The sequence below is a fragment of the Colossoma macropomum genome, unplaced genomic scaffold, assembly GCF_904425465.1.
Source record: "Colossoma macropomum unplaced genomic scaffold, Colossoma_macropomum, whole genome shotgun sequence".
NCBI lineage: Eukaryota > Metazoa > Chordata > Actinopteri > Characiformes > Serrasalmidae > Colossoma > Colossoma macropomum.
The window spans coordinates 23,111,106-23,133,287 of NW_023494795.1; the positions used below are offsets into that span (position 1 = coordinate 23,111,106).

Genomic DNA, 22,182 nt, shown 5'->3' on the forward strand with positions numbered 1-22,182 from the left:
TCCTCTGTCTCCTTATGTGATATAATGTTGCAGCACATCTATCTCTTGCCATTTTTGTAATGTCCAATGTTAATGAAGGATGTTTATATATATATAAAACTATTTGTTACCAATTGAAAAACGTAACATTTTTAGTTACAATTGTGAAAAATGATCAAACACACTCTTTAAGAGTGATTTTGAGAATGAGTATTTAAGTGCTTGTTTGTAAACACCAACAAGTATTTGAAGCATGCAGGTAAACAAATATGGCTGAGGGAAAAGTAATAGTGCTGTATTTGTGTGGTCTGTACCAGTCAGGAGGCCAGGATCAGGAGAGGAGAGGGAAGAAGAGAAAAAGAGAATTGTACTCTGTCCAGACATCCCTAATCGTAGCAGCTCATAAGAAGTTGCTGCCCATTGGCCTCAACATGTGCTCCCCTGGAGATCAGGAGCTCGTCTCTCTGGCCAAGATCCGTTACAGTCTGGTGAGCATTAATCTTCATTGCAACTCCAGCCTGCTCACTCATCATTTCACTTTCTTGAAATTAGATTGACTCCAATACAAGCCATACGAGCTCCTTGGTGAATCTCTGGTTTGCTGCCTCTCACAGAAAGACACTGATGATGAGGTGAAGGATTACCTGAAGCAGAACCTCCATCTTCAGGAGAAGGTGAAGTGAAAATGAGCAATACTGTCAGATAACGAATATATGAAAGATATATGAATACATAAAAACAGCAACATTATTTTAATGCCATGATTGATAATGGCAATAGTTAAAAAAATTAACCCCTTAAACACCAGAGCCTGTGTGTTTGCACACACATCAGTTTCTTCCTCTTATATTACATTACTTTTATGTTACTGAATAATTTATAGTCATCACTACATCGTAAGATTCGTAAGTGAATAATAAGCCTGAGGTTTAAGGGGTTAATAAAATCATCTGTTGATGTTACAGACAGAGGACCCAGGAGTGCAGTGGCAGCTGAACCTCTATAAGGATGTGATAGTGAAGAGCGAGGAACCTCCAGATGCTGAACACACTGTGGAGAGAATACAGGGCATCTCGGCTGCGGTCTTCCATCTGGAGCAGGTTAGAGACATTTCTACATGCAGGCCCTTCACGACTACATGATTTTTACTAAATACACAAACCCAAGAATACATTGCAGTGACTACTCTACCATTTAGCTTGTCCATCTTTTAGTGAATCTCTATTAAAATGAAACGCAATTGTCAATTGTCATTCACTCAAGCATTACCTTTCAACAAGGTTTTTTGGAGTAATGCCATAGAAGAACCACCTTGTGATTCCCTGATGAACCTGTCTTTTAAAGAGGCATTAAACTTGCCTAAACCCAGAGTTTAATAATGTATTTGTCATGTTATGAAGTGCTCTGTAGCACAGCACTGCATCCCTCTGTGTATTTTATTTTTATTGTTTTTATGTTTTCGTTCATTAGTGTTCCCTCACTACAGTACCCAGCGTGCTTTATGCAAATACATCATATAACCATTAGAGATCCTAGCGCTGTCAACTAATCCTGACTGCTGTTCTAGCCTCTGAGCTATAGCTTATTAAAGACAACCAAGTTAGCATTAATGTAACTCACCTTGGTTGTTGACCAAAATTGTAAAGAAACAGGGATTCTATCTTTTATTCAGTACAAAATGGACACCAGAGACAAGTTTTGACCATTTCAGCCAAAAGGAGCCTAACTGAGGTAAGGTATCTAGCTAGCCTGGTATAGGTCACCCTGCTCACTTCTTCCTCATCTGATGTGGCATTTCAGTAATCAATTCTCTCCATTTGTAATGATCATCTCAACTGTTTCCACAGTTACTTGTCTGCAATAAGATATTCAGCTTCCTAGTATCTATCTGCCTTCCTTCCTTGATTCAAAAACAATAAAAAATAAAACATTTGAACAGCCCAACCCCAAACGTCCCCAGGACCCCAAAGCAGTGTTTTGAAGATTCCTCCTACCTTCAAGATATGTCATTAGGAAGGAATTTCCTAATCTCTAGAGACTACTGCAGCACCACTGTGGGATGCAAGATTACAACAGGGAAAGCAGTGGTTACATTTTTTCATTTTGTCCAGTCTCCATTTTAAGAGCCATTTTTGTAAATGAGATCTGCAAGGGTGATGAATCTTTGTACGTTTATAGAATCTCCACATAAAGGTTTTATTCCGATTGACTGAAGACTGAAGATGTGCTATAACATGTTCACGTCAGTGATTTTCTCTGCAGGTGGAACAGCCTCTGAGGAACAAGAAGCTGGTGTGGCAGAAGCTGCTGTCTAAACAACGCAAGCGTGCTGTGGTTGCTTGCTTCCGCATGGCACCACTGTATAATCTACCAAGGTACCAACTCTGGAGCCTTCTACCTTTCATCAAACTGCTTCTTCAAAAGAGATGCCTGCTTTCTCATGTTATGGACACATAGCTGGAATTTAGTTCTGTTAGTGTTTTCAATTAGTCTGTTTATTTATTCTGCGTTACCCCAGAGCAGTACCTGGCGTCCCACCCATGTGGCTTACCTGTTTATTATTTACTTTAGAATACCTGTCAAACAAATCAGATTGCACCAGGTGCAGATTTGATTTGTTGTACCTTGTCCGCTTTCCTATTTGCAACCCAACATGATCTTAGCTCCCCTTATTTTGTAATTTACCACATGACAAAATGAAAGTTTGGGTATTATACATTTTGCAGTATGACTTAGTCCTAAAATTTCTTCCTGTTTGTTGTCTCTGCAATATACTTCAGATACAAAAATAATAATTACTTCCTGAATGGCTATGGGTACGTTTGGCTGGAAAAGGTGTACCAAACCTCCAGCTTTGACCGTCTGTTCTCCATGCTAACGGTAATGTGAGACTAAAAGACCTCATGTTCCCAACATCTTCCTCCAGTCCATTTTCCAACCTAAGGACTGAGCACAAACATTCAGTTTCTACTTCTGAATGGTCACCTTCCAGTTTCATGTGCTCCCCTTTGCTATTACATTAGTGACTTAAACCTGTGAAAAAAAAAACACACTACAAATAGCTAATATGGTGAGGAATCAGGAATCAATGTTACTTACTCCAGTAAATTTGAGACTGGCTATAAAATTATGTCTTACAAAAAATCTTTACTTTTTATACAGTTAACCCTTTAAACTGCTGGCCTGTTATTCAGTTATTGAGGCATAATGTTGTTACTGCTATTAATTATTCAGTAATTACTATGACACTAATACGTAAGTTATGTTGTTAGTGCCAACACTTGCAGTATAAGGGGTTAATATTTGATCTGTGCTGATTTCCTGGGTTTCCTCTTTAAACGATCAAGGTGGCCAGTCAGATAAGGCCATGGGCCGTACATTCCTCTCACCCCCTCACCCGAATGCACCTACTTTCCTTCCTCCCATTTTTGCCCTCCCTCCTTACCCTGCCTCTTCTCCGTCCTAACCTCCCTCTCCCCCCGACTCTTCAGGCATCGCTCTATTAATCTCTTCCTCATGGGCTATCAGAAACTTTGGATAGTAGCAGAGGAGTACTCCTTTGAGGAGAAGCTAGTGCAGGACCTGGCAGTAAGTACTGGGCTGGCCTCAGTGCTGCCCCGTGTGCCGTGTGTGCCTGCTGTTTGCCTCGCGGCCAGCACCTTGCCTGCCGAAACGCAGGAGCGCACCCCTGCCCGCCTCGCGCTCTCCTCCCGGTTTGGCTCCCCCGGTTGTGTGGCGTTCTACAGACAGAGGCACAGCAGACAGGCCCTGCATGAGTTTCGGCTGAGCCTCAGCCCTCTCCACCTCTCTAGAGCAGTCTATCTCAGCACAGCAGTGGTAAGAGGGGCGGCCGCGCCCCACCACACTCTGCCTCTCTGTTTGGGTATCATCTTTCTTTCGTAAGTCTGGTACTGTAAATTGTGAGAGTCGGTGGCATGTTCACCTCATCTAGAAATCATGTCTCTGTGTAGGTTCAGGCAGTACAGTTGCTTTTAAAGTTACACAAATTAATCTTAAAGGGCCCATATTAGGGCTGAACGATATGGGGGAAAAGTCACATTGCGATATTTCAGGTTTTTGTGACAAATAGTGCAACATTTGAAAAATAAAAAAATGACCAGGCAAACTATTACCAAATGGAGCTAACAAGTGCTCTAGTAAACATTGTGTGTTTGCAGAGTGAATTAAGGCAGAAGTATTTAATATGATGGTTAGGGCAGTACAATATGGACAGAATACGATATAGCGGTTATATTAATACATTCAGCAGTTGCAATATATCTTTCATTATACAACAGTTAGTTCTGGCCACGCAAGCTGATTGGTTGAGAAGCGTTCTAACCGTGTTTTGTTTTTCACAAACACTATATCACTCCGCTGAGCGATGACTTTGACAGCTGTAGGAGACGCTCAAGCCATTTAAACGTTTTACTTCTTTGCGCACAAACAGAAAACGGATACCTTTAAGATTACATTTGACCAACAGCTGATTTGGTAAGACGCTGAAGATGAGACTACACTAAATTCCGAAACTGTCAGTTGGTCTGTGTAGAGCTGGAGAAGCTGGAGAACGAACTGCCGGCTGTGCAGCGAGTGAGTGGAGCTCGTTACTCTGACGTCGCAACAAGCTGCTTCTAAGGAATTATAATTTGGCGGAAGGAATTGCTGACATTAAAACATATTAAACGCCACGTTCACGGCCCAATTTATTAATTACTTACTTTATTTAACTGTTGTATAAAAGCAATAGAACATTCGAGGTTGTGTGTTATCGCAAATAACATAATGGCTGTATTGATCTATTGCGACCAAATCACAGCCGTGATGTTATTTCGATAACACACTCCTTCTCATGTTCTATTGCTTAAATATGTTGGAAAAAAAAAACATTAACCCTTGATGTGATGTCACAACACACAAGAAAACATTTAGTCACTATATCATTTGACTTCTGTGATATTGGTATTGCGAAGACAAGTGTCATGATAATGCATGATAATGACTAACAAACCATATTGTGCCGCTCTAGCCCATACTCTACATTTTTCTTGTATGTAATTTTTTTCCTTGAAGTCCATGTGTGTGTGTGGTTTAATGTACCAAAAGCAGTCTTAATTTATTCATATTTTCAACTTCACTTTAAATCAAACAGGCTGTTTTTGTTACTCTGTATATGTAAACGACCTTTGTTCTGATTGGCTGCCCTATGTCCGAGCTGAAACGTAAAACAAACTGTTAAGTCCTAACTGAAATACTCAGGGTTGTTCAATGGATGTAAAGACTTCGCAATGATTCATTTACTTATTGACAGCCAAAAACAGCACAACGTTTACTAATTTTCCCCACATCTTCAAGTCCAATAACTCTGCTAATAGATTATCTGCAGTAACAGCACAGCTTATGACGTGAATGGGTGGGCTGATTTGCTTTAGGCTGAACTTGCAATCTTATGTAAATTGGTAGTGACATCACAACCTAGATTTATTCAAAACAGGCTGGGTTTTTGCTGCTTAGTACCCCACATACAAACTGTGTTAACTGGGAAGAAGACAGTATGTTTTCAAACCACATAACTCAAAAGCAAGGAAAAATTCAGTTATCTGTGATATGGGCCCTTTAAAACGTGTACATTGCAGTAAGGACGTTTATAGAAGTGTTTAGTTTAACTCTTAAATATTAAACATTAGAAGCTCAAACATTATGCAAACATGCTACAGTTTAGTGTGCAGTATTACTGGATTTGAAGTACAGCCTACTAACTACTAATGTCAGCAAAATGGTTTAACATTGTAAAAACACAATATTAATTCCCAATTATCACTATACATCTCTGAACATGCACTGCACTGCCATTTTCATTGCTATGTGATCACACAGTTATGCATGTCTACCATGAGCTGGTCATTGACCCCTAATGGCACCATCCCTTGGACACAGTCCTGGAGCATCACATCAGGCAATGACCATGCTCTGTCCAGCATGTCACCTAAACCAGTGCTTCTCAGCTCCGGTCCTAGAACTGCATGAAACTGCACTCCAGCACATCTGAATCAAGTGCCCAAAGGTTCTCTTTACCTTTCAAATGGAATAAGTTGTGATTAAACTGTACCGAAAGCAAAGAACATCTTATGGTTCCATAGGACCAGGGATGAGAGACATTGTGTTAATGAGCATTTAAGTGTGCCATCATGTGAAAGTGAAAATATAACTGCATGTGAGTTACGTGTGGATCACATGGGCTCGCTTGAAGAGACAGAAAGCGCAAATATGAAAACAGTACAGAGTCAATGCATTGTTTCAGAGGACCTCTGGAGAAGAATCAAGTGAATTGCTTTGATGTCCTGACTAGACAGTGATGATTAATGTTGTTTGATTAGGTCAGTGTTAAAAATGTGGTAGAATTTGCTTTTTAACCAAAGCTCCTCAGTGGTCTGTGACAGGATAGGGGGCGAGTTTGGTGGTGTGTGTGAACATGCCAGAGAGAGACGGTGGTGTCTTAATATGAGCTTAAAGTGTAACATTTGCAAAATGATGGATGAAGATCAGGCTTGTGTGACTTGAATGGCTTCCCCTGCAGAAAACCCCTATGGTTGTGGAAAAGGAAGAGGAGGAAGCAGAAGCTGAGGTTCAGCCAGATCCTCTCAACCACCTCATCCTCCACTTCAGTCATAATGCCCTCACTGAGAGAAGGTGACAAACAGCCCTCAATACATACATGTGCAAATAAGATTTTTTTTTTATGTACCCTATATGTTCAAAAGTATGTAGACACCTGCTCCTTAGTTTAATTTTTAAAAATCAGTTTGTCCATCCTTTAGTTTTAACTTGAGACTCTCCACCCACAGGTGATATCCATAGTAGGTTAAGCTGCCAGTGCTTTTTTGGGGAGATTATGCAAGCTGTGTATGTGTGATTGTACACCTGTCGGCAGTGGAGCACCTTAAAGTAGCTGAATTCATTAATTAGAAATTAGAAATTAGAAATTCACTAATTAGGTGTCTGGATACTTTTGGTCATATAGTGTACAATTTCTTTATGAAATCATAGAAAAAAAAATCATACTATTTTCTTAAATTTCTCTTTAGTTTCCTGGAAGAAGATCCCTTGTATATTGCTTATGCAGATATGATGGCAAAGGTATTTCTCACTGTCTGTACTTTAATGACTATAATTAATACAGAAATGACTATAATTAACACAGATATTTCCTGAAATGTTTCATGGTTCATTTTCAGAGCTGTGCCGAAGATGAAGAGGAGGAGGAAGAGGGAAAAGAAAAAACATTTGAGGTATGTCTGTGATCTGATGTTCCGCAGTTTTATTTATGGGAAGAGCTCAAACTATGGAAACAGTAGAGGAAGGAATGTGGACACATCTTTCTGGTGTGGTGACATTTTACCATCCATGTCAAACCTTGATAGGCCTTGGGTGAGTTTATATTATTGAAGTGTCTTGAGTATTTTTCAGTAGTTCAAGGCACCCCAAATTAAACTGTTAGTGATTTGAAAAGTCTTTGCAACGTACTTTACAACAGTGGTTCTCAAAATGCTCCTCAGGCACCCCAGATGTTTCACATTTTTCCCCATCCCTATAGGTTGGGAAATGGGATTGAGCAAAACATGTGGGCCGTCTGGAACCACTGCTTTGCAAAATACAGGACTGCTAAAATCAGAGACCACTCTTCATATATTTAATTTACAGTTTAAGTGCCCATTAATCAGAATGTGAATCAGGCTTTATTAGCCAAGTATGTTTGCACATACTTCAGTTACACAGTAGCTCTTGTTTACACAGTAACTCACACTAGAAGATTCACACGTACAGTAATATCCATACCTGACTCCTCTCACACATGCACACACACATTTAGACATCCATACCTGAAGACATATACACAAGTATACATTTGAGTATAAAAAAAGTATTTGAAGTGAAAAGTTAGTACAAGTTATTTTAAAGGAGATTAGACATAAGATAATCCATTTGCATAAGGAAGGGGAATGTTAAAGAAAAGCCTTAAAGCTTCAAAAGCTCAAAAAGAATTCATGCTGCGACAAAGGCAAAGGTTGAAAACACAAAATACTGAAAATGTTTATATTTATTTGTTAAGGCGTCTGTGTAATTCTCTATTAAATGTTTCCTGCATTTTTTTTCTGACGCTGAACAATTAATAACTTGTACTTTTTGCTTTGACTGGAAATTAAACAAATGAAGGATGACCTCTGACATCTACACAGTACTAGACAGTACAATCATACAGATAACAAGCTTGTTTTCGATCTGATTTGATGTTACAATGTGCATGCGTATTTGCCGTCACAGGAAAAAGAGATGGAGAAGCAGAAAATTCTGTACCAGCAGGCCAGGCTGCATGCACGTGGAGCTGCTGAGATGGTGCTCCAGATGATCAGTGCCAGCAAAGGTGAGTAGCTGTTTCTCTCCCTTTATCTCTATCAACCTAACCATTATGTCGTTAAATATAAATTTAAAATTGCTTCTCCTAACTAGTGTTTCTGTTTGATTTCAGGGCGACTTGGCCCCATGGTGACTTGCACTCTAAAACTGGGCATCTCTATTCTTAATGGAGGCAATGTGGTTGTTCAGCAGGTACATTTTACTATATCAAAATCACATTAGTGTATTTATTTAATAGAAAATGTTGCTCAGAGAATAACATTAAATATTAATTTTCTTAATACGTATATATCTTTAGAAAATGCTGGACTACCTAAAAGAGAAAAGAGATGCAGGTTTTTTCAAAGGTTTATCTGGACTCATGCAGTCTTGCAGGTGGGTGATATTACAAACCTACTTACATCCCCTAGTTTCATTGCACAGTCATTTTAATGTGGTGTACTGTCCCTCTGTCCTTTAGTGTACTGGACTTGAATGCATTTGAGAGACAAAATAAGGCAGAGAGCCTTGGAATGGTGACTGAAGAAGGGTCAAGTAAGTTCATGCGATTTAAAACTCATAATTAAGATTATGGAATCTATCAATCATTCCTGCTCAGCCATTGATTTACTTTTCTCATTCCACCACAAACAGCATTTAGATAATGGACAGCAATTGAATTTGATTGTCAAAATTCAGTGTGTTTTGACCTACTAGTGTTCAGCACTCACCACATTTGCTGAACAGTTACTCTGTTACTAGTCTATCTTCTAGCCTTCCTCAGCACTGCAGTGTCTGGAAATGATTCAATTTCAAAATGGAATTGAATGGAGTGGATAATTTTTAGCAACCTCCAGCTTGAATGAAAACTTGTGTGTTTGAGCAGCTGCACTACTTTTCTTCTGTTACTTTTAATGTTTGGTAGTAGTGAGATGACAGACTACAGTTGAAGTCATACTGTCTTAGTGATTACATCTACTGTAATGGGCAAAACTCTGTAATTTCCACTCAAAACGGCTGAGTTATTAATTTTTTAGCACCAAGAAAAAAGCAGAAACCATATTTAACAGAAAATAACACACAAGCCCAAATAACTAAATATAATACACTTTTTTCTGTATTAAGGACTTTTTTACAGCTTCCATTCTTTTCTGGAGTCTTGCTTTTAGTTTTACAAATAAACCTGCAGGGATATTTTTTCATACCTCCAAAGTTCAGTCGTAGACATTAGTTGCACTGTCTGCTTCTTACAATCCAAATAATCTCAATAACAAATTTAGACATTGTCCATAAAACTATAAAAACTCCACATCTCAAAGGTCTTTTGTTGTTCTAGTGCAGATTTCTGGTTTTTTTTGTCTATTTTCTTTAAAAAAACAGCTTCTTGACAGCTACACATCCTTTCAGAATCACCTAGAATTGTCTTCTCACTGTGGAAGCATGGAAAGAAACGTGGATTTTTTCAGATTTGAATCAAGAGTGGAGCTGGAGTTGTTAAGTGTCTCATTTTCTCGCAATCTTTTAATAGTACTTTAATACGTCCAGTTTTAGCTTTTTTTCACATATTTTCCTTTGACTTTCACCTCCATCATGCAGGTGGGTTATCTTATTTGTGATCTCCTCAGAAATATCTCCTGTAGCTATTTTAGATGCACATGAGAAAGAAAATTGAAGGCAGCTAAGGTGTGTTGGGTAGTTGCGTGTGTAAATGTTAGTGATCTGTTACTGTGAACATCTTTTGTTAGGAGGAAACATCTGTAACTGTAATTTTAAGACTAGAAGGATGGCAGAGTTAAAGTGGCAGTAGGATGCACAAAAGTAAAGAGTGAACAAATTACATACTGATAGATTTGATATTATACTTAATGTTGGAGTCTTACGTGTAAACATTGGTTAAATTTATTTTTCCTGCTTTTTTGCTGACACTGAAAAGAACGAGTACATTGTACTTGAATGCCGTTTTGACTGGAAACTAAATAAACAAGGGTGCCTCATTGTCATAATACTGTAGCTTCCTACATATTTGACCAATTTGCTATTATAACTCAGTGTGACAGTTCTACAATTACATTACTAATGCATTACATTGTAATTAATGCTGTAGTAATGTAATTTACAAAAGAATAACTGCTTATGCTTATGTAGTCTGTGTGGTGTCCTTAACATGCTGTCCAGTACATATATTTATGTGTTTCAGTTTAGCCCCTTACATGCCCAAGGCCTTCCTCACGCTTAGAACTTAAGAATAATCAGTCAGTTTTTTATCATTTTCCATGTAATGACTGAATAATAAGCCTGGAAGTTTAAGAAGTTAAAAGTATCACAAGTCAGTTTTGGACACAGGACAGAAGTTAGTGTTCTTCAAATAGTTTTATATAATAAAAAACTTTTTTTGTTATTTACATTATAATCAAACAAGTTAGGAATTAACCATCAGTTTTATTATTAAGTAGTTTCTAAAATGAAATCATCTTTATTGTCTAAGATATATTTAATATTTTTAATATCCAAATAAATTCCTATGTGAGATGATGTGGAATAATTAAGGGTGTCTGATGATGTCTTCTGTATTAGTTTTACGAGGAGTACATTTTGTAAGGAAAACAATGAAGGATGTCAAATAATTACAGTGTTTACATATAAATACAGCTTCTTTTTGTGCAGAATACAGACTATACTTCCAGACATTCCCATTAAAGCAGTAATTTATTATGAGCTGCATGATGACTCACCACAACTAAACCAATTCTCCTGTCGTGATGCAACATTGTTTCATAACCTGCTATGCATTGAACTGTTGTGCGGTGCTCTGAACAACTTATCCAGTCCCACCTTCCATTAAACACATTCCTACCCCCAGTCAAACCTTCTGTTTAGTTTAGCTGCATGTGTATGTTCCTTAATTAGATATTTTGTCTGTCACATTCTCTCATTTTGTCTGAAATCCAGTGTCTTCTTCTTGCTTATGTCTGCTTTCTTTGTCTTCTATCATTTTATACTCTTGGATGGCAGTCAACGTGAGTGAGCGGGGTAAATACAGTTTAGCTACTCCTCATTTTGCTATGCTGTCACTCGGCATGTCGCCATTTTTAAACCATCTCTTCCCTCGTCCGCCTACCTCCAGTGTCTTGGGTGCACTCTCCTGTTAAACTCTCCTGAAGGAATTCATGCATGCTGACACACACAACTAAAATAAAGAGCCAGGCATTTTCACCTTATCCTGGTACTAAACTAGTGCTTATTCATTTAATGAGTCTACGTTGGCTCCTACGTTAACATGACTAACCAGCTATTCCTGCACTGCGTCTCAGCAGATTAATACCTGTTCACAGAGGCCTACCTCCTGATAGACTTTCAAAGCTACAAAATGAGCAGTGACGTTTTTAAATCTGTGAATCTGGGGGTTATTCACAAAGCTGGTTTTGTGTATGACTTTCACAAATATGACATAGTATATGTAACAGTGTCGTAGAACTGTTTCACTCCCATGTTTTCGTGTCATTAATGGAAGAAATGTGTCATTTCTTAAAGCAAGACTACATGTTTACTTTCACTATTGTATTTGGGTATTTTTCCAGTATTGTCACTATGTTTACACTATGTGATACTTGTGAAAGAATCCTTGCTAACCCCAGCTTCTTGAAATCTCTGTCAGTTGTGCATATTAATCTCCAAGCATTTCTTTCTCCAGTCAGCTCTTTGGATGCAGTTGCAAGTCTGCAATCTAAAGTTCATCTTAAGTGCTGTGAGGTCGTAATGAAGCAAAGTTTTGTGCTTGCGTGATATTCATGGTGTTTGTTAGCTTCTAATGTGATTCAGTAATGATTTCTGTCTTTGTCTTTTATGTTTCAAGGTTCCAAAGTACTACAAAATGATGAGTTTACGAAGGATTTATTTCGGTTTTTGCAGCTTCTCTGTGAGGGCCACAACAATGGTAAGACCCTTACATATCTGCTTCACACTAAGAGTCATTGGAGTGCTTCTACCCTTTCTTAATTAAGTGATCGCTTTAGCCCAAACTGAACTGAATTATGACACTAATTATACCATTTACTAATGCTGCAAAGTTCTGCAAAATGTTTTGACTGCATCTTGTTAAGAAACTTATTAAGTTTTAAGTCTTATTAAGTTTTTTGATAACCTCAACAGATTTCCAGAACTTTCTGCGAACTCAGACAGGAAACACAACTACAGTGAATATCATTATTAGCACAGTGGACTACCTGCTACGTCTACAGGTAACATTCATTGAAGGGTTAATATCTTACACATACATATCGCTGTTGTCGGAAGAAAACCTCATATCTCCAAAATGGTAACTTTACAGGAGAAGGAAAAAACACACTTTACTTTTAATGTAAGTCAATGGAACCAGACCTTTTTCCAAGTAATTCTGGGCCATTTCTTTTGGTCCATTCATTGTGAAATGTAAAGGGCGACAGGCATTTTCAAATTATGTGAAAATCTGAAAATCGAACAAAAATGGAGATACGAGGTTTTCCAACAGCAGCGATATGCACTAAACATACAACAGTTCAAAGCTATGTGCTCTATTTAGGGATGCACTGATCATGATTTTTAATGTCTGATTTGTAATTTCTTTACAACCAACAGCTGATGGCCTTTTTGTTTTTTTTCCCTTTGTTTTTTGGCTGACTTTAATTAGCCTCTTATTTATTTATTTTTAAACCCAAAGCTCATATTGATTATTCATTGTGGAATAAATAAACACATGAAAAACACTAACACATTTCCAGTACTTTTCTATTAGCCAGTGTCACAATATAAATAACATTATTTACTCTTTAATGTGCCAAAGTGGCATTTTAAATTCTTAAATGAAAAATCAGTTGCCTAGTTAAATGACATGAATCTAATGACGTGCTACATCGAAAGTAAGAGGCAACTGGCTATTTAGCTTGTATAATTATGCTACATCATTTTGGTACAGATGTATCACCAACATTCAAATACAGCATGATTGCAGTTACCTGGCTCAGGCCATATACGTTATAAAATGACCACAGAAGTTGGCCAGAATTAATAAAAGAGTAACAAATTGGCTGATTGCATGTTAGCAGCAAAAATCTGCCAATCTGCGTCCCTAGATCTAATGGTGAAGTTTTGTTTTGGCTTCTAGGAGTCCATAAGTGATTTCTACTGGTATTACTCTGGAAAAGATGTCATTGATGAGCATGGACAACGTAACTTCTCCAAAGCCCTGGCAGTAGCTAAACAGATATTCAACTCACTCACTGAGTACATTCAGGTAATGTTGATCAGCTTGAAGAATGCATTGCAGAAACTTGCCACAGGAGTACAGATTGCCTACTTATCATGAAATACTTAACACAGCTTTAACACGGTCATCAAGTGTATGATTATTTTTGCATGACAGTTCTGTTATAATTTCTTTCTCAGGGCCCTTGCATTGGGAATCAGCAGAGTCTGGCTCACAGCAGGTTGTGGGATGCCGTGGTTGGATTCCTTCATGTCTTTGCCAACATGCAAATGAAATTATCACAGGTAATCCTCCATACACTGTAAATGTGTAGCCTTTTTATTTTGAGAGTTTCTTTTTATGCAAATTTATTAAATGAATCTTTCAAAGTCTTAAGTTATTGTCTCATTTTGCTTTTTAATAGGACTCTAGCCAGATTGAGCTGCTAAAGGAACTGATGGATTTGCAGAAAGATATGGTGGTCATGATGTTATCTCTTCTGGAGGGTAAGCACTCTAATATTTATTTATAAAACAAAGCAAGAGGGTGTCTATTTAGTCTATGGTTTATACAAGTACATATGTCAAAAGGGTAGCAGCAGACTATAGATAAAGAACGTTTAATTATCTGCTTATAGGTAATGTGGTGAATGGCACAATCGGTAAGCAGATGGTCGACACCCTAGTTGAGTCCTCAAGCAACGTGGAAATGATCCTCAAGTTCTTTGACATGTTCCTGAAGTTGAAGGATCTTACTACCTCTGACAACTTTAAAGAGTATGACCCAGAAGGAAAAGGAATTATTTCTAAGAAAGAGTTCCAGAAGTCAATGGAGAGCCAAAAGCAATACACACAGTCTGAGATCGAGTTTCTTCTCTCTTGTGCTGAGGCCGATGAAAACGACATGTTCAACTACAAGGAGTTTGTGGAACGCTTCCATGAGCCAGCCAAGGACATTGGCTTCAATGTGGCTGTGCTGCTCACCAATCTGTCTGAGCACATGCCTCACGATTCACGTCTAGCCACCTTCTTGGACCTGGCTGAGAGCGTGCTCAGTTACTTTGAGCCCTACTTGGGCCGTATCGAGATCATGGGTGGCGCCAAGCGGATTGAGCGAGTCTACTTTGAGATCAGTGAGTCCAGCAGGGAGCAGTGGGAGAAGCCTCAGGTAAAAGAGTCCAAGCGACAATTTATCTTTGATGTGGTCAACGAGGGAGGCGAGAGCGAGAAGATGGAGCTGTTTGTAAACTTCTGTGAAGACACAATCTTTGAGATGCAGCTGGCTTCCCAGATATCCGAACCAGATGCTGTGGAACGACCTGAGGAAGAGGAGGACGAGGTACAGAGTCTGTTGGAGGAACTGGCTGAGGGCGAAGACGGCTCCCAGGAGTCAGCTTCAGCATTCACTGTCGCTTGCACCTCTGTGAAGAAGAAAATGTCCAAGTTCCGTCAAACGCTGACCTTCAAGAGCATGCGGAAACAGTTCAAGAAGTTCAAGAAATTAACCATCAGAGAAATGATCACTGGCTTCTTTTCCTTCTTCTGGATGCTCTTCACTGGATTCTTCAAAGGCATTTTCGGCTTGATCTTCGGATTTTTCCATATTATATGGTCCTCAATGTTTGGAGGAGGCCTTGTTGAGGGAGCTAAAAACATGAAGGTTACAGACATCTTGGGCAACATGCCTGATCCCACACAGTTTGGAATTCATGGCGATGTACTGGAGGCAGAGAAAACTGAGAGTGGTGATTTAGTGGTGTCTATGGAAATGGTACAAATGGCTGGTCCTGGGGAGAAGTTAGAGGCCGATGCCATCATAGATCTCATAAGTACACCGCCTAAGAGAGAGGGAAAGCATGGACCTGAGCCAGGACTGGGGGATGTCTCGGAGATCATGACAGAAGCCAGTCCCCCTGTTGAGAAGAAGAAAAGTCAGGTCTGCATTTTTAGTACACGACACTGAATTATAATGCTTTCTTTGTTTTCATCTGTGTCCTGATTTTAAATGATAGGATTAATGAAAGCCATTGCTTTGTGCATTAAACAGAAAGCTGCCGCAGAGGAGTCAGAACCGGAGAAAGCAGAGTAAGTCAGGCAGTTTTGTACTTTGTTAAACCCATACTGTGTAAGATCTAAACTTGCCTAGTGTCTAGGCCTGTGCTCCAAACAGCCAAAAACATAAACATTGTTTTCCAATAAATAAAGCTTGATTGAGCATATCTGGGTCACACTATAGAAGTGGATCAAATTGAGGGTTAGAAAAATGTTAAAAATTATGTTTTAACCTTTGTGTTGCATTCAAAATAAATATAAAAATTAACTGAATCAATAATCACAGGAAATTACTAATTAATTTTTTTTTGACTGAGCAATAAAAACGTTTTGCTATTGTTTGATGGCTTGTGGTTGTCAAGACATTTTGCAATTGCAGTTTACAACATATCAGTGTGATGCATTATTTTTAGAAAAGAAATCATGAATTGACATCTGAACGTCACTACCAAAAAATTTTAACACCAAAAAGCCTAAATTTATTTCAGTAATGATTAATTCTGCACTTCTCTAAATGTGTACACAGCAGGAAACTAGCAGCAGTGGATGAAATGGTTTATTATAGGTGTGTGTTAACATGTTGATCCAGACCAGAGAGATTCATTTTGTGTCTTTCAGACTTTGTGACATGAAAACTGAGGAAAGCATCTTTTCAGTTACTGAAAAATGAAGCAAGCATATTTTCAGCTTTTTTTTTTTATTATTTTTTTTAAAGACTGGAGTGACATTTCCATTTAATCATAGGGGAAATTTAAATAGCTTTTAAAATCTGGCAAAAATTGTGTTTAATATAGAGCAGCATATAAACATCAAATTTATCAAAATTATTTATTTAGATGTATTTAAATTTCCAATTTGTGCAATTTCAAACATATGTTTATAATGGAGGGACAGTGTTTTTTTCTGTGGGTAGAAAACCCCATATATAGACGTGTGTTTGAATTACAGCACGGAAAATCAGGAAAAAGAGGATAAGCCCAAAGAGGAACAGCCTGAGGAGCCACAAGTGGAGGAAAAACCAGCGCCAAGAAAACGGCATGGCACAACAAAGGAGGAAGCTCCAGCATTCATGGCCAGCTTCTTTGCCGGCTTAGAAGTCTACAAGACCAAGATGCTGGTAAGGTTTTATACTAAAACCTGATTTATGCAGTTAAAATAATTTTGTTCACAGAAATCCAAATATCTGCAGCTTGTATGAGTGAAAAATGCTCTGAAGGTTCTACATGATAAAATCAATCATTCAATTCATTTTCCCTCAACAGAACTACTTGGCTCGTAACTTCTACAACCTCCGTTTGCTGGCACTGTTCGTGGCATTCGCAATCAACTTCATCCTGCTCTTCTACAAGGTGTTTTTCATTCAGCCTCTACTTTACATATTTTCATCAAATTAAGTCAAATTAGCTGCATGCATTGAAACACTTTTCTGAGTAATTATGAAAATTGACTTGGAAATGACTGTTTTCCTGCATATATTATTGAAGAGAATTCTAATAAGCTGTTGTTCTTAGGTGACTGGTGAAACTGATGATGAGGAGGAGGAGGAGGGTCCGTGGGGCGGTGATGATGATGAGGATGATGGTGGTATGGAATTCTATGTACTTCAGGAGAACACTGGCTATATGGCACCCACTCTGACTTTCTTGGCCGTACTGCACACCATCATTTCCCTCCTGTGCGTGGTGGGGTATTACTGCCTGAAGGTATTTTCTGTTTCTATTGTCACTATACAGAATGTAGATTATCACCGCAATAAATAACATCTGTTAAATAAAGCAGATAATGAAAAATTAAGATACACCATATCCTTTCCTAATATCTCTCGTTTATTGTAGGTTCCTTTGGTGGTATTTAAGCGGGAGAAGGAGATTGCCAGGAAACTTGAGTTTGATGGCTTGTACATCACTGAACAGCCCTCCGATGATGACATCAAAGGACAGTGGGATCGTTTGGTTATTGCTACTCCGTAAGGCGCCTTAATTGCACTCTTCAATAAATCACTTGCAGTATATCTCTTCACACACCTCTTTTTTCCATTTAGGTCATTCCCCAACAATTACTGGGACAAATTTGTCAAGAGGAAGGTATGTAACATCATTTAGAGATGAACTGGGGAGAACGGTGTACAACCTAACACATTTTGGTTTTTGCTAAATAATTTTAAAAGTATTTAAGTACATAATTTTTTTATATAAAGCACCCTACAGATTTGTAACCTTTGTATTGGGCGTTTACTGTTTATAAACAATTCAGCAGCAGTACAAATATTACAACTTCAATTACAACATAATCGTCACAGACTGAGGGGCTACTTGTAACAGTCACTAAATAGTTTGATAAATAGATTCAAGCACAGTTAATTCAATCCAGTTATGTAAACCAGACAAGCTTTACAACCTAAATACATAAAATACATGTATATGATTAGTGAAAAGAGGCAAATCTGTCAAAAGTGACAGATTTATAAAGATGAACAGCAAATATCAGCACTATAAAACTGAAATATTTTATTTACATGACATTTTTTATGAATCTGTGCATAAAACATCCAAAACAAACAGTTTTGAATTCTTATGAGGCGGATATGAGCTTCTCTCATTGTTAATCTGAGGGGTCTTAGTTGTAACACTGTATTAAAAGCTGTGTGGAGGCTGTATTTTTTGTGTGGAGTCTGGAATGCTTTTACTGTGATTTGTTTAAATGCTTCAAAAATGGTGCTATATTACAGCTATCAATGATTAAAATAATATAGGTGTGATTTTTTTCTTATATAACTCAGTAATACAAAACCCTTATGATGAAAAAACTTTCATGGTACAGAAACAGTGTTCAGGATGAAGCGAAAAAATTTACAGATGAGGTTTCAGTGGGAACATGAGATAATAATAAAAAGTACTGCTTGAAGCTGTTCAACTACATAAAATATCCATGCTACATTTTACCTCGTGCTAGACTGTGTACCACTCTTCCCTACTGAATGTGTTCAGTTTACTTGCAGTCTGTTCCTAAATCCATGATTGTTCTGGGGTTTTGCGGAAGTGCGCACTAATGGGATGCATTAATGCATTTATCAACAATGTGCAAGCGCTTGTTCAATGGAAATCCCACTGACTTATTTTGCATTATTCAGTCATTGTGCGGTAAATAAAGTTATTCAGATTGGTTTGATGTGAAATTAATTGTATGGAAACTTAACAGACTTTCTATTTCGATTTACATTTTTTTTCGAAGGGTGGTAATAAGGAGGGTCACTATATCGACAACACAAATATAACTTTTTTATTTTCTATCCAAAACAACCAGTTAACCTACACGTGTTCTGTGTTTTTATATATAATGTTGATGGTGACCTAGTGCTAAATCAGAAAAAATATATTTTCTTTGGGTACTATTTTGCCTTACAACATCCCCCATATACCTCTCCACCATGAAAAATACAATATCTCAGACATCAGCCGACTGTAATCATTTCATGTAATATCTTTCTGTGATGGAGCTTTTAGAGGCATTTGAGACGTCTGGTTCCCAACACCACCACTGTAAACAATTCTGACTCTAAACTTCACATCAACCCACTCTAATAACTTTTTTAAGAAATTTTGAAAAATCTCTGGAATCTCCCTTTAAGACTAAGTGTACAGATGTTTATCCTATTTTTATGAGAAATGCAGTTAGCCAGTTTATATTTCCACTGACTCATGCCATCACCCTTCAGGTCATCAACAAATATGGGGATTTGTATGGAGCAGAGCGCATTGCTGAACTCCTCGGTCTGGATAAGAGCGCACTCGACTTTGATCCCACTGAGGAAGCTGTGGTGAAGGAGGCCTCTTTGTTGTCGTGGTGAGCCAGACTGTACAGATTAGAAGAGCAAGCTGAGGGCATGACTGCAGAGGTGCTTTTTGTAATGCTGTTCTTCTATTTCACATACAGGTTGAGCTCTATTGACACAAAGTACCACATCTGGAAAATGGGAGTTGTCCTTACTGACAATGTGAGTTTGAGACAATATGAAGATTCATAAAAACCCTATAATAAAAGTTACTAATCTTTTTAATTTAACACCCATTGTTTCTCTCAATGCAGTCTTTCCTTTATCTGATCTGGTACACCACCATGTCAATTCTGGGACATTACAACAACTTCTTCTTTGCTGCTCACTTGCTGGATATTGCCATGGGCTTCAAGACCCTGAGGACCATCCTGTCCTCTGTAACACACAATGGCAAGCAGGCAGGTTTCTACCACCAGGGGGCGAGCATGTCTCAGATTAAACAAAGCAGGCTTTGTTTATCTGTAAGCTAGAGTTATAAACTGATATTTCTGTTCTTCATTTGAATAGCTGGTGTTGACTGTGGGCCTGCTGGCTGTTGTGGTCTACCTGTACACTGTGGTGGCCTTCAACTTCTTCCGCAAGTTCTACAACAAAAGCGAGGATGAGGATGAGCCTGACATGAAGTGTGACGATATGATGACTGTGAGTTAAAGCTAAATCAGTTCCACTGCCAGGGCAAAGTGATAGTGTTTGGGGGTGCTTCTACTTTTAAAGCACAAATAAACTGTAATAAAAAAAGTGTTCATCTAGCAATCGTGTACTAAAAGTTGCTTAATATCTGTTTCTCAGTGCTACCTATTCCACATGTATGTGGGTGTGAGAGCCGGTGGTGGTATTGGTGACGAGATTGAGGATCCAGCTGGAGACCCTTACGAGCTTTACCGCATCCTCTTTGACATTACGTTCTTCTTCTTCGTCATTGTCATCCTGCTGGCCATCATTCAGGGTGAGTGCTACAGTCAGTGACAGAACCACTGACAATATATAACTACTAGGCACACCCACTGATAAACCCCAAGGGGGGCTTGAACTCTTGTCGTATTGCCCTCAGACTGGCTCAGCGTAACCCCAGAAATAGAGCTTGTGGGCCATCACTCTTGACAGCCTCCTCTGATGCAGTAAAGACCACCTGGGGAGATTTCACCTCAATATCTCCTACTTGTCATGGATGCATGCATCACCACAGTGCTGAAAATCACACCAATAACATCTTTTTAAGACAACATTTTGAAAAGGTGCCAATAACTTTCCAAACCAAGTTGTTGTTATAGTAAAATCCAGGCCCTAAAGAGATCTTAACCCACTGATGTCCATACTGGAATTTCTACATTTCCTTTACTGGTTCTTAGAGCTCAGTTGAACACAAATCTGAAAACAAAATCTAATTGGTCAAACAGGTGTGCACGTGCGTGTGTGAAATGATATATTTTAATGGTCATTTGTTGAGATATAGGCCCATTTTATCACTTTGGGAGAAATTATCGAATTTTGATAAACATTCATTTTTCATGAAAATATGAAAAGTTGAAAAAAAGTATGAAAAACTTTTTTTGGACCAGAGAAAAGAGCAATAAAAAATGGCCCTAACACAAAAACTACAAGGAGTTGGTAAATGACAAATGACAATAATATATGGGTAACTTGTACATATGTGTGATATTTATGGGAGAAATTATAGTATGAAGTTATTTTTGGCATTTGACCATGTTTGTTTTATCACAATTTCAATTTTGAGTAATATTCGAAATATAACATTTTTAATTTTCAAGTATTGGTTGGATAGGCAAAGAGGCCTAGCACTAGCGGCTCATGTTCAATTGGCTAAAGACTGAAACCAGTTGATTGACCAAGTGGAATCGGATGTGCTCCTGTTTGTTTTGAATTAAAACCTACAGCCATGCCGGCCTTTTGCAGATAAGATTGGACGCTACTTGTAGGGTAACGTTACACCTTTATGGTTGAAGTTTATGGTTCCAGTCTTTGCTTAGGCACTAATGCCTGCTGTCTTACTGAGGAAAAACCTCAACACTATATTTGGTTTCCTCTGAAACATGATTACTATTCTCTTGATAAGAGTGTCTTGTAAATATGGTGTAAATTAAATTAAGTTTAATTCACATTCAGGTTGCTCTTGTCCCCCCCTGTTGTTCGCCTTCCCCCCCTAAATGACCCGCACACAGACCTGCTACACAGCTAATAAAAAAGCTGCAGTTCAGAATATCAAATGCTGTTCTCGACATGTAATGCAATGCCTTTTTATTCCAAACTAGGTTTGATCATTGATGCCTTTGGTGAGTTGAGAGATCAGCAGGAGCAAGTAAAGGAGGACATGGAGGTGAGGGCTGCCTACAGGTTTTTAAATTTTGTATCACTGGATGATATGAACGGTTACTTTCCACTATCCAGACAATAGTGATATGATATTGCGCTATACTAAAAATATATTATTATTACTACAACTATTATTATTATTATTATTATTACTACTACTCTTATGATAAAATTAGTGGGGAACCTTCTCAGCTTTCATTGAAGGCCTAATCATTTCTAGGAATCTATGTTTAGTATTTATTTAATAGAATCATCATGATGTATTAAATCTATGCCTTTGCTGTAGTAATACTCTTATTAGCTTTTGGTTAAAGAGTTAACATCTTGATTTTCTTTCCTCTTTGTAATCAGATATATACAGCCAAGGGAGC

The 22,182-nt window shown here is 38.2% G+C and overlaps 1 protein-coding gene across 1 annotated transcript in view; it reads left to right on the forward strand.

Moving 5' to 3' along the window:
- Nucleotides 1-22,182, forward strand: part of ryr3 (ryanodine receptor 3) — a 117,491-nt gene that overhangs the window by 93,535 nt on the left and 1,774 nt on the right. The window contains exons 70-100 of the mRNA XM_036581904.1: nt 297-467; nt 594-653; nt 945-1,079; nt 2,242-2,354; nt 3,471-3,567; nt 6,557-6,669; nt 7,065-7,116; nt 7,215-7,268; nt 8,302-8,401; nt 8,507-8,586; nt 8,693-8,769; nt 8,855-8,928; nt 11,386-11,403; nt 12,227-12,307; nt 12,523-12,611; nt 13,514-13,642; nt 13,795-13,899; nt 14,019-14,100; nt 14,232-15,529; nt 15,641-15,678; nt 16,594-16,762; nt 16,908-16,994; nt 17,157-17,348; nt 17,481-17,611; nt 17,687-17,729; nt 19,361-19,488; nt 19,579-19,639; nt 19,732-19,878; nt 19,988-20,122; nt 20,270-20,426; nt 21,751-21,815. Coding sequence (XP_036437797.1) covers nt 297-467; nt 594-653; nt 945-1,079; nt 2,242-2,354; nt 3,471-3,567; nt 6,557-6,669; nt 7,065-7,116; nt 7,215-7,268; nt 8,302-8,401; nt 8,507-8,586; nt 8,693-8,769; nt 8,855-8,928; nt 11,386-11,403; nt 12,227-12,307; nt 12,523-12,611; nt 13,514-13,642; nt 13,795-13,899; nt 14,019-14,100; nt 14,232-15,529; nt 15,641-15,678; nt 16,594-16,762; nt 16,908-16,994; nt 17,157-17,348; nt 17,481-17,611; nt 17,687-17,729; nt 19,361-19,488; nt 19,579-19,639; nt 19,732-19,878; nt 19,988-20,122; nt 20,270-20,426; nt 21,751-21,815 — 4,281 coding nt within the window. The remainder of the gene's footprint in view (nt 1-296; nt 468-593; nt 654-944; nt 1,080-2,241; nt 2,355-3,470; nt 3,568-6,556; nt 6,670-7,064; nt 7,117-7,214; nt 7,269-8,301; nt 8,402-8,506; nt 8,587-8,692; nt 8,770-8,854; nt 8,929-11,385; nt 11,404-12,226; nt 12,308-12,522; nt 12,612-13,513; nt 13,643-13,794; nt 13,900-14,018; nt 14,101-14,231; nt 15,530-15,640; nt 15,679-16,593; nt 16,763-16,907; nt 16,995-17,156; nt 17,349-17,480; nt 17,612-17,686; nt 17,730-19,360; nt 19,489-19,578; nt 19,640-19,731; nt 19,879-19,987; nt 20,123-20,269; nt 20,427-21,750; nt 21,816-22,182) is intronic.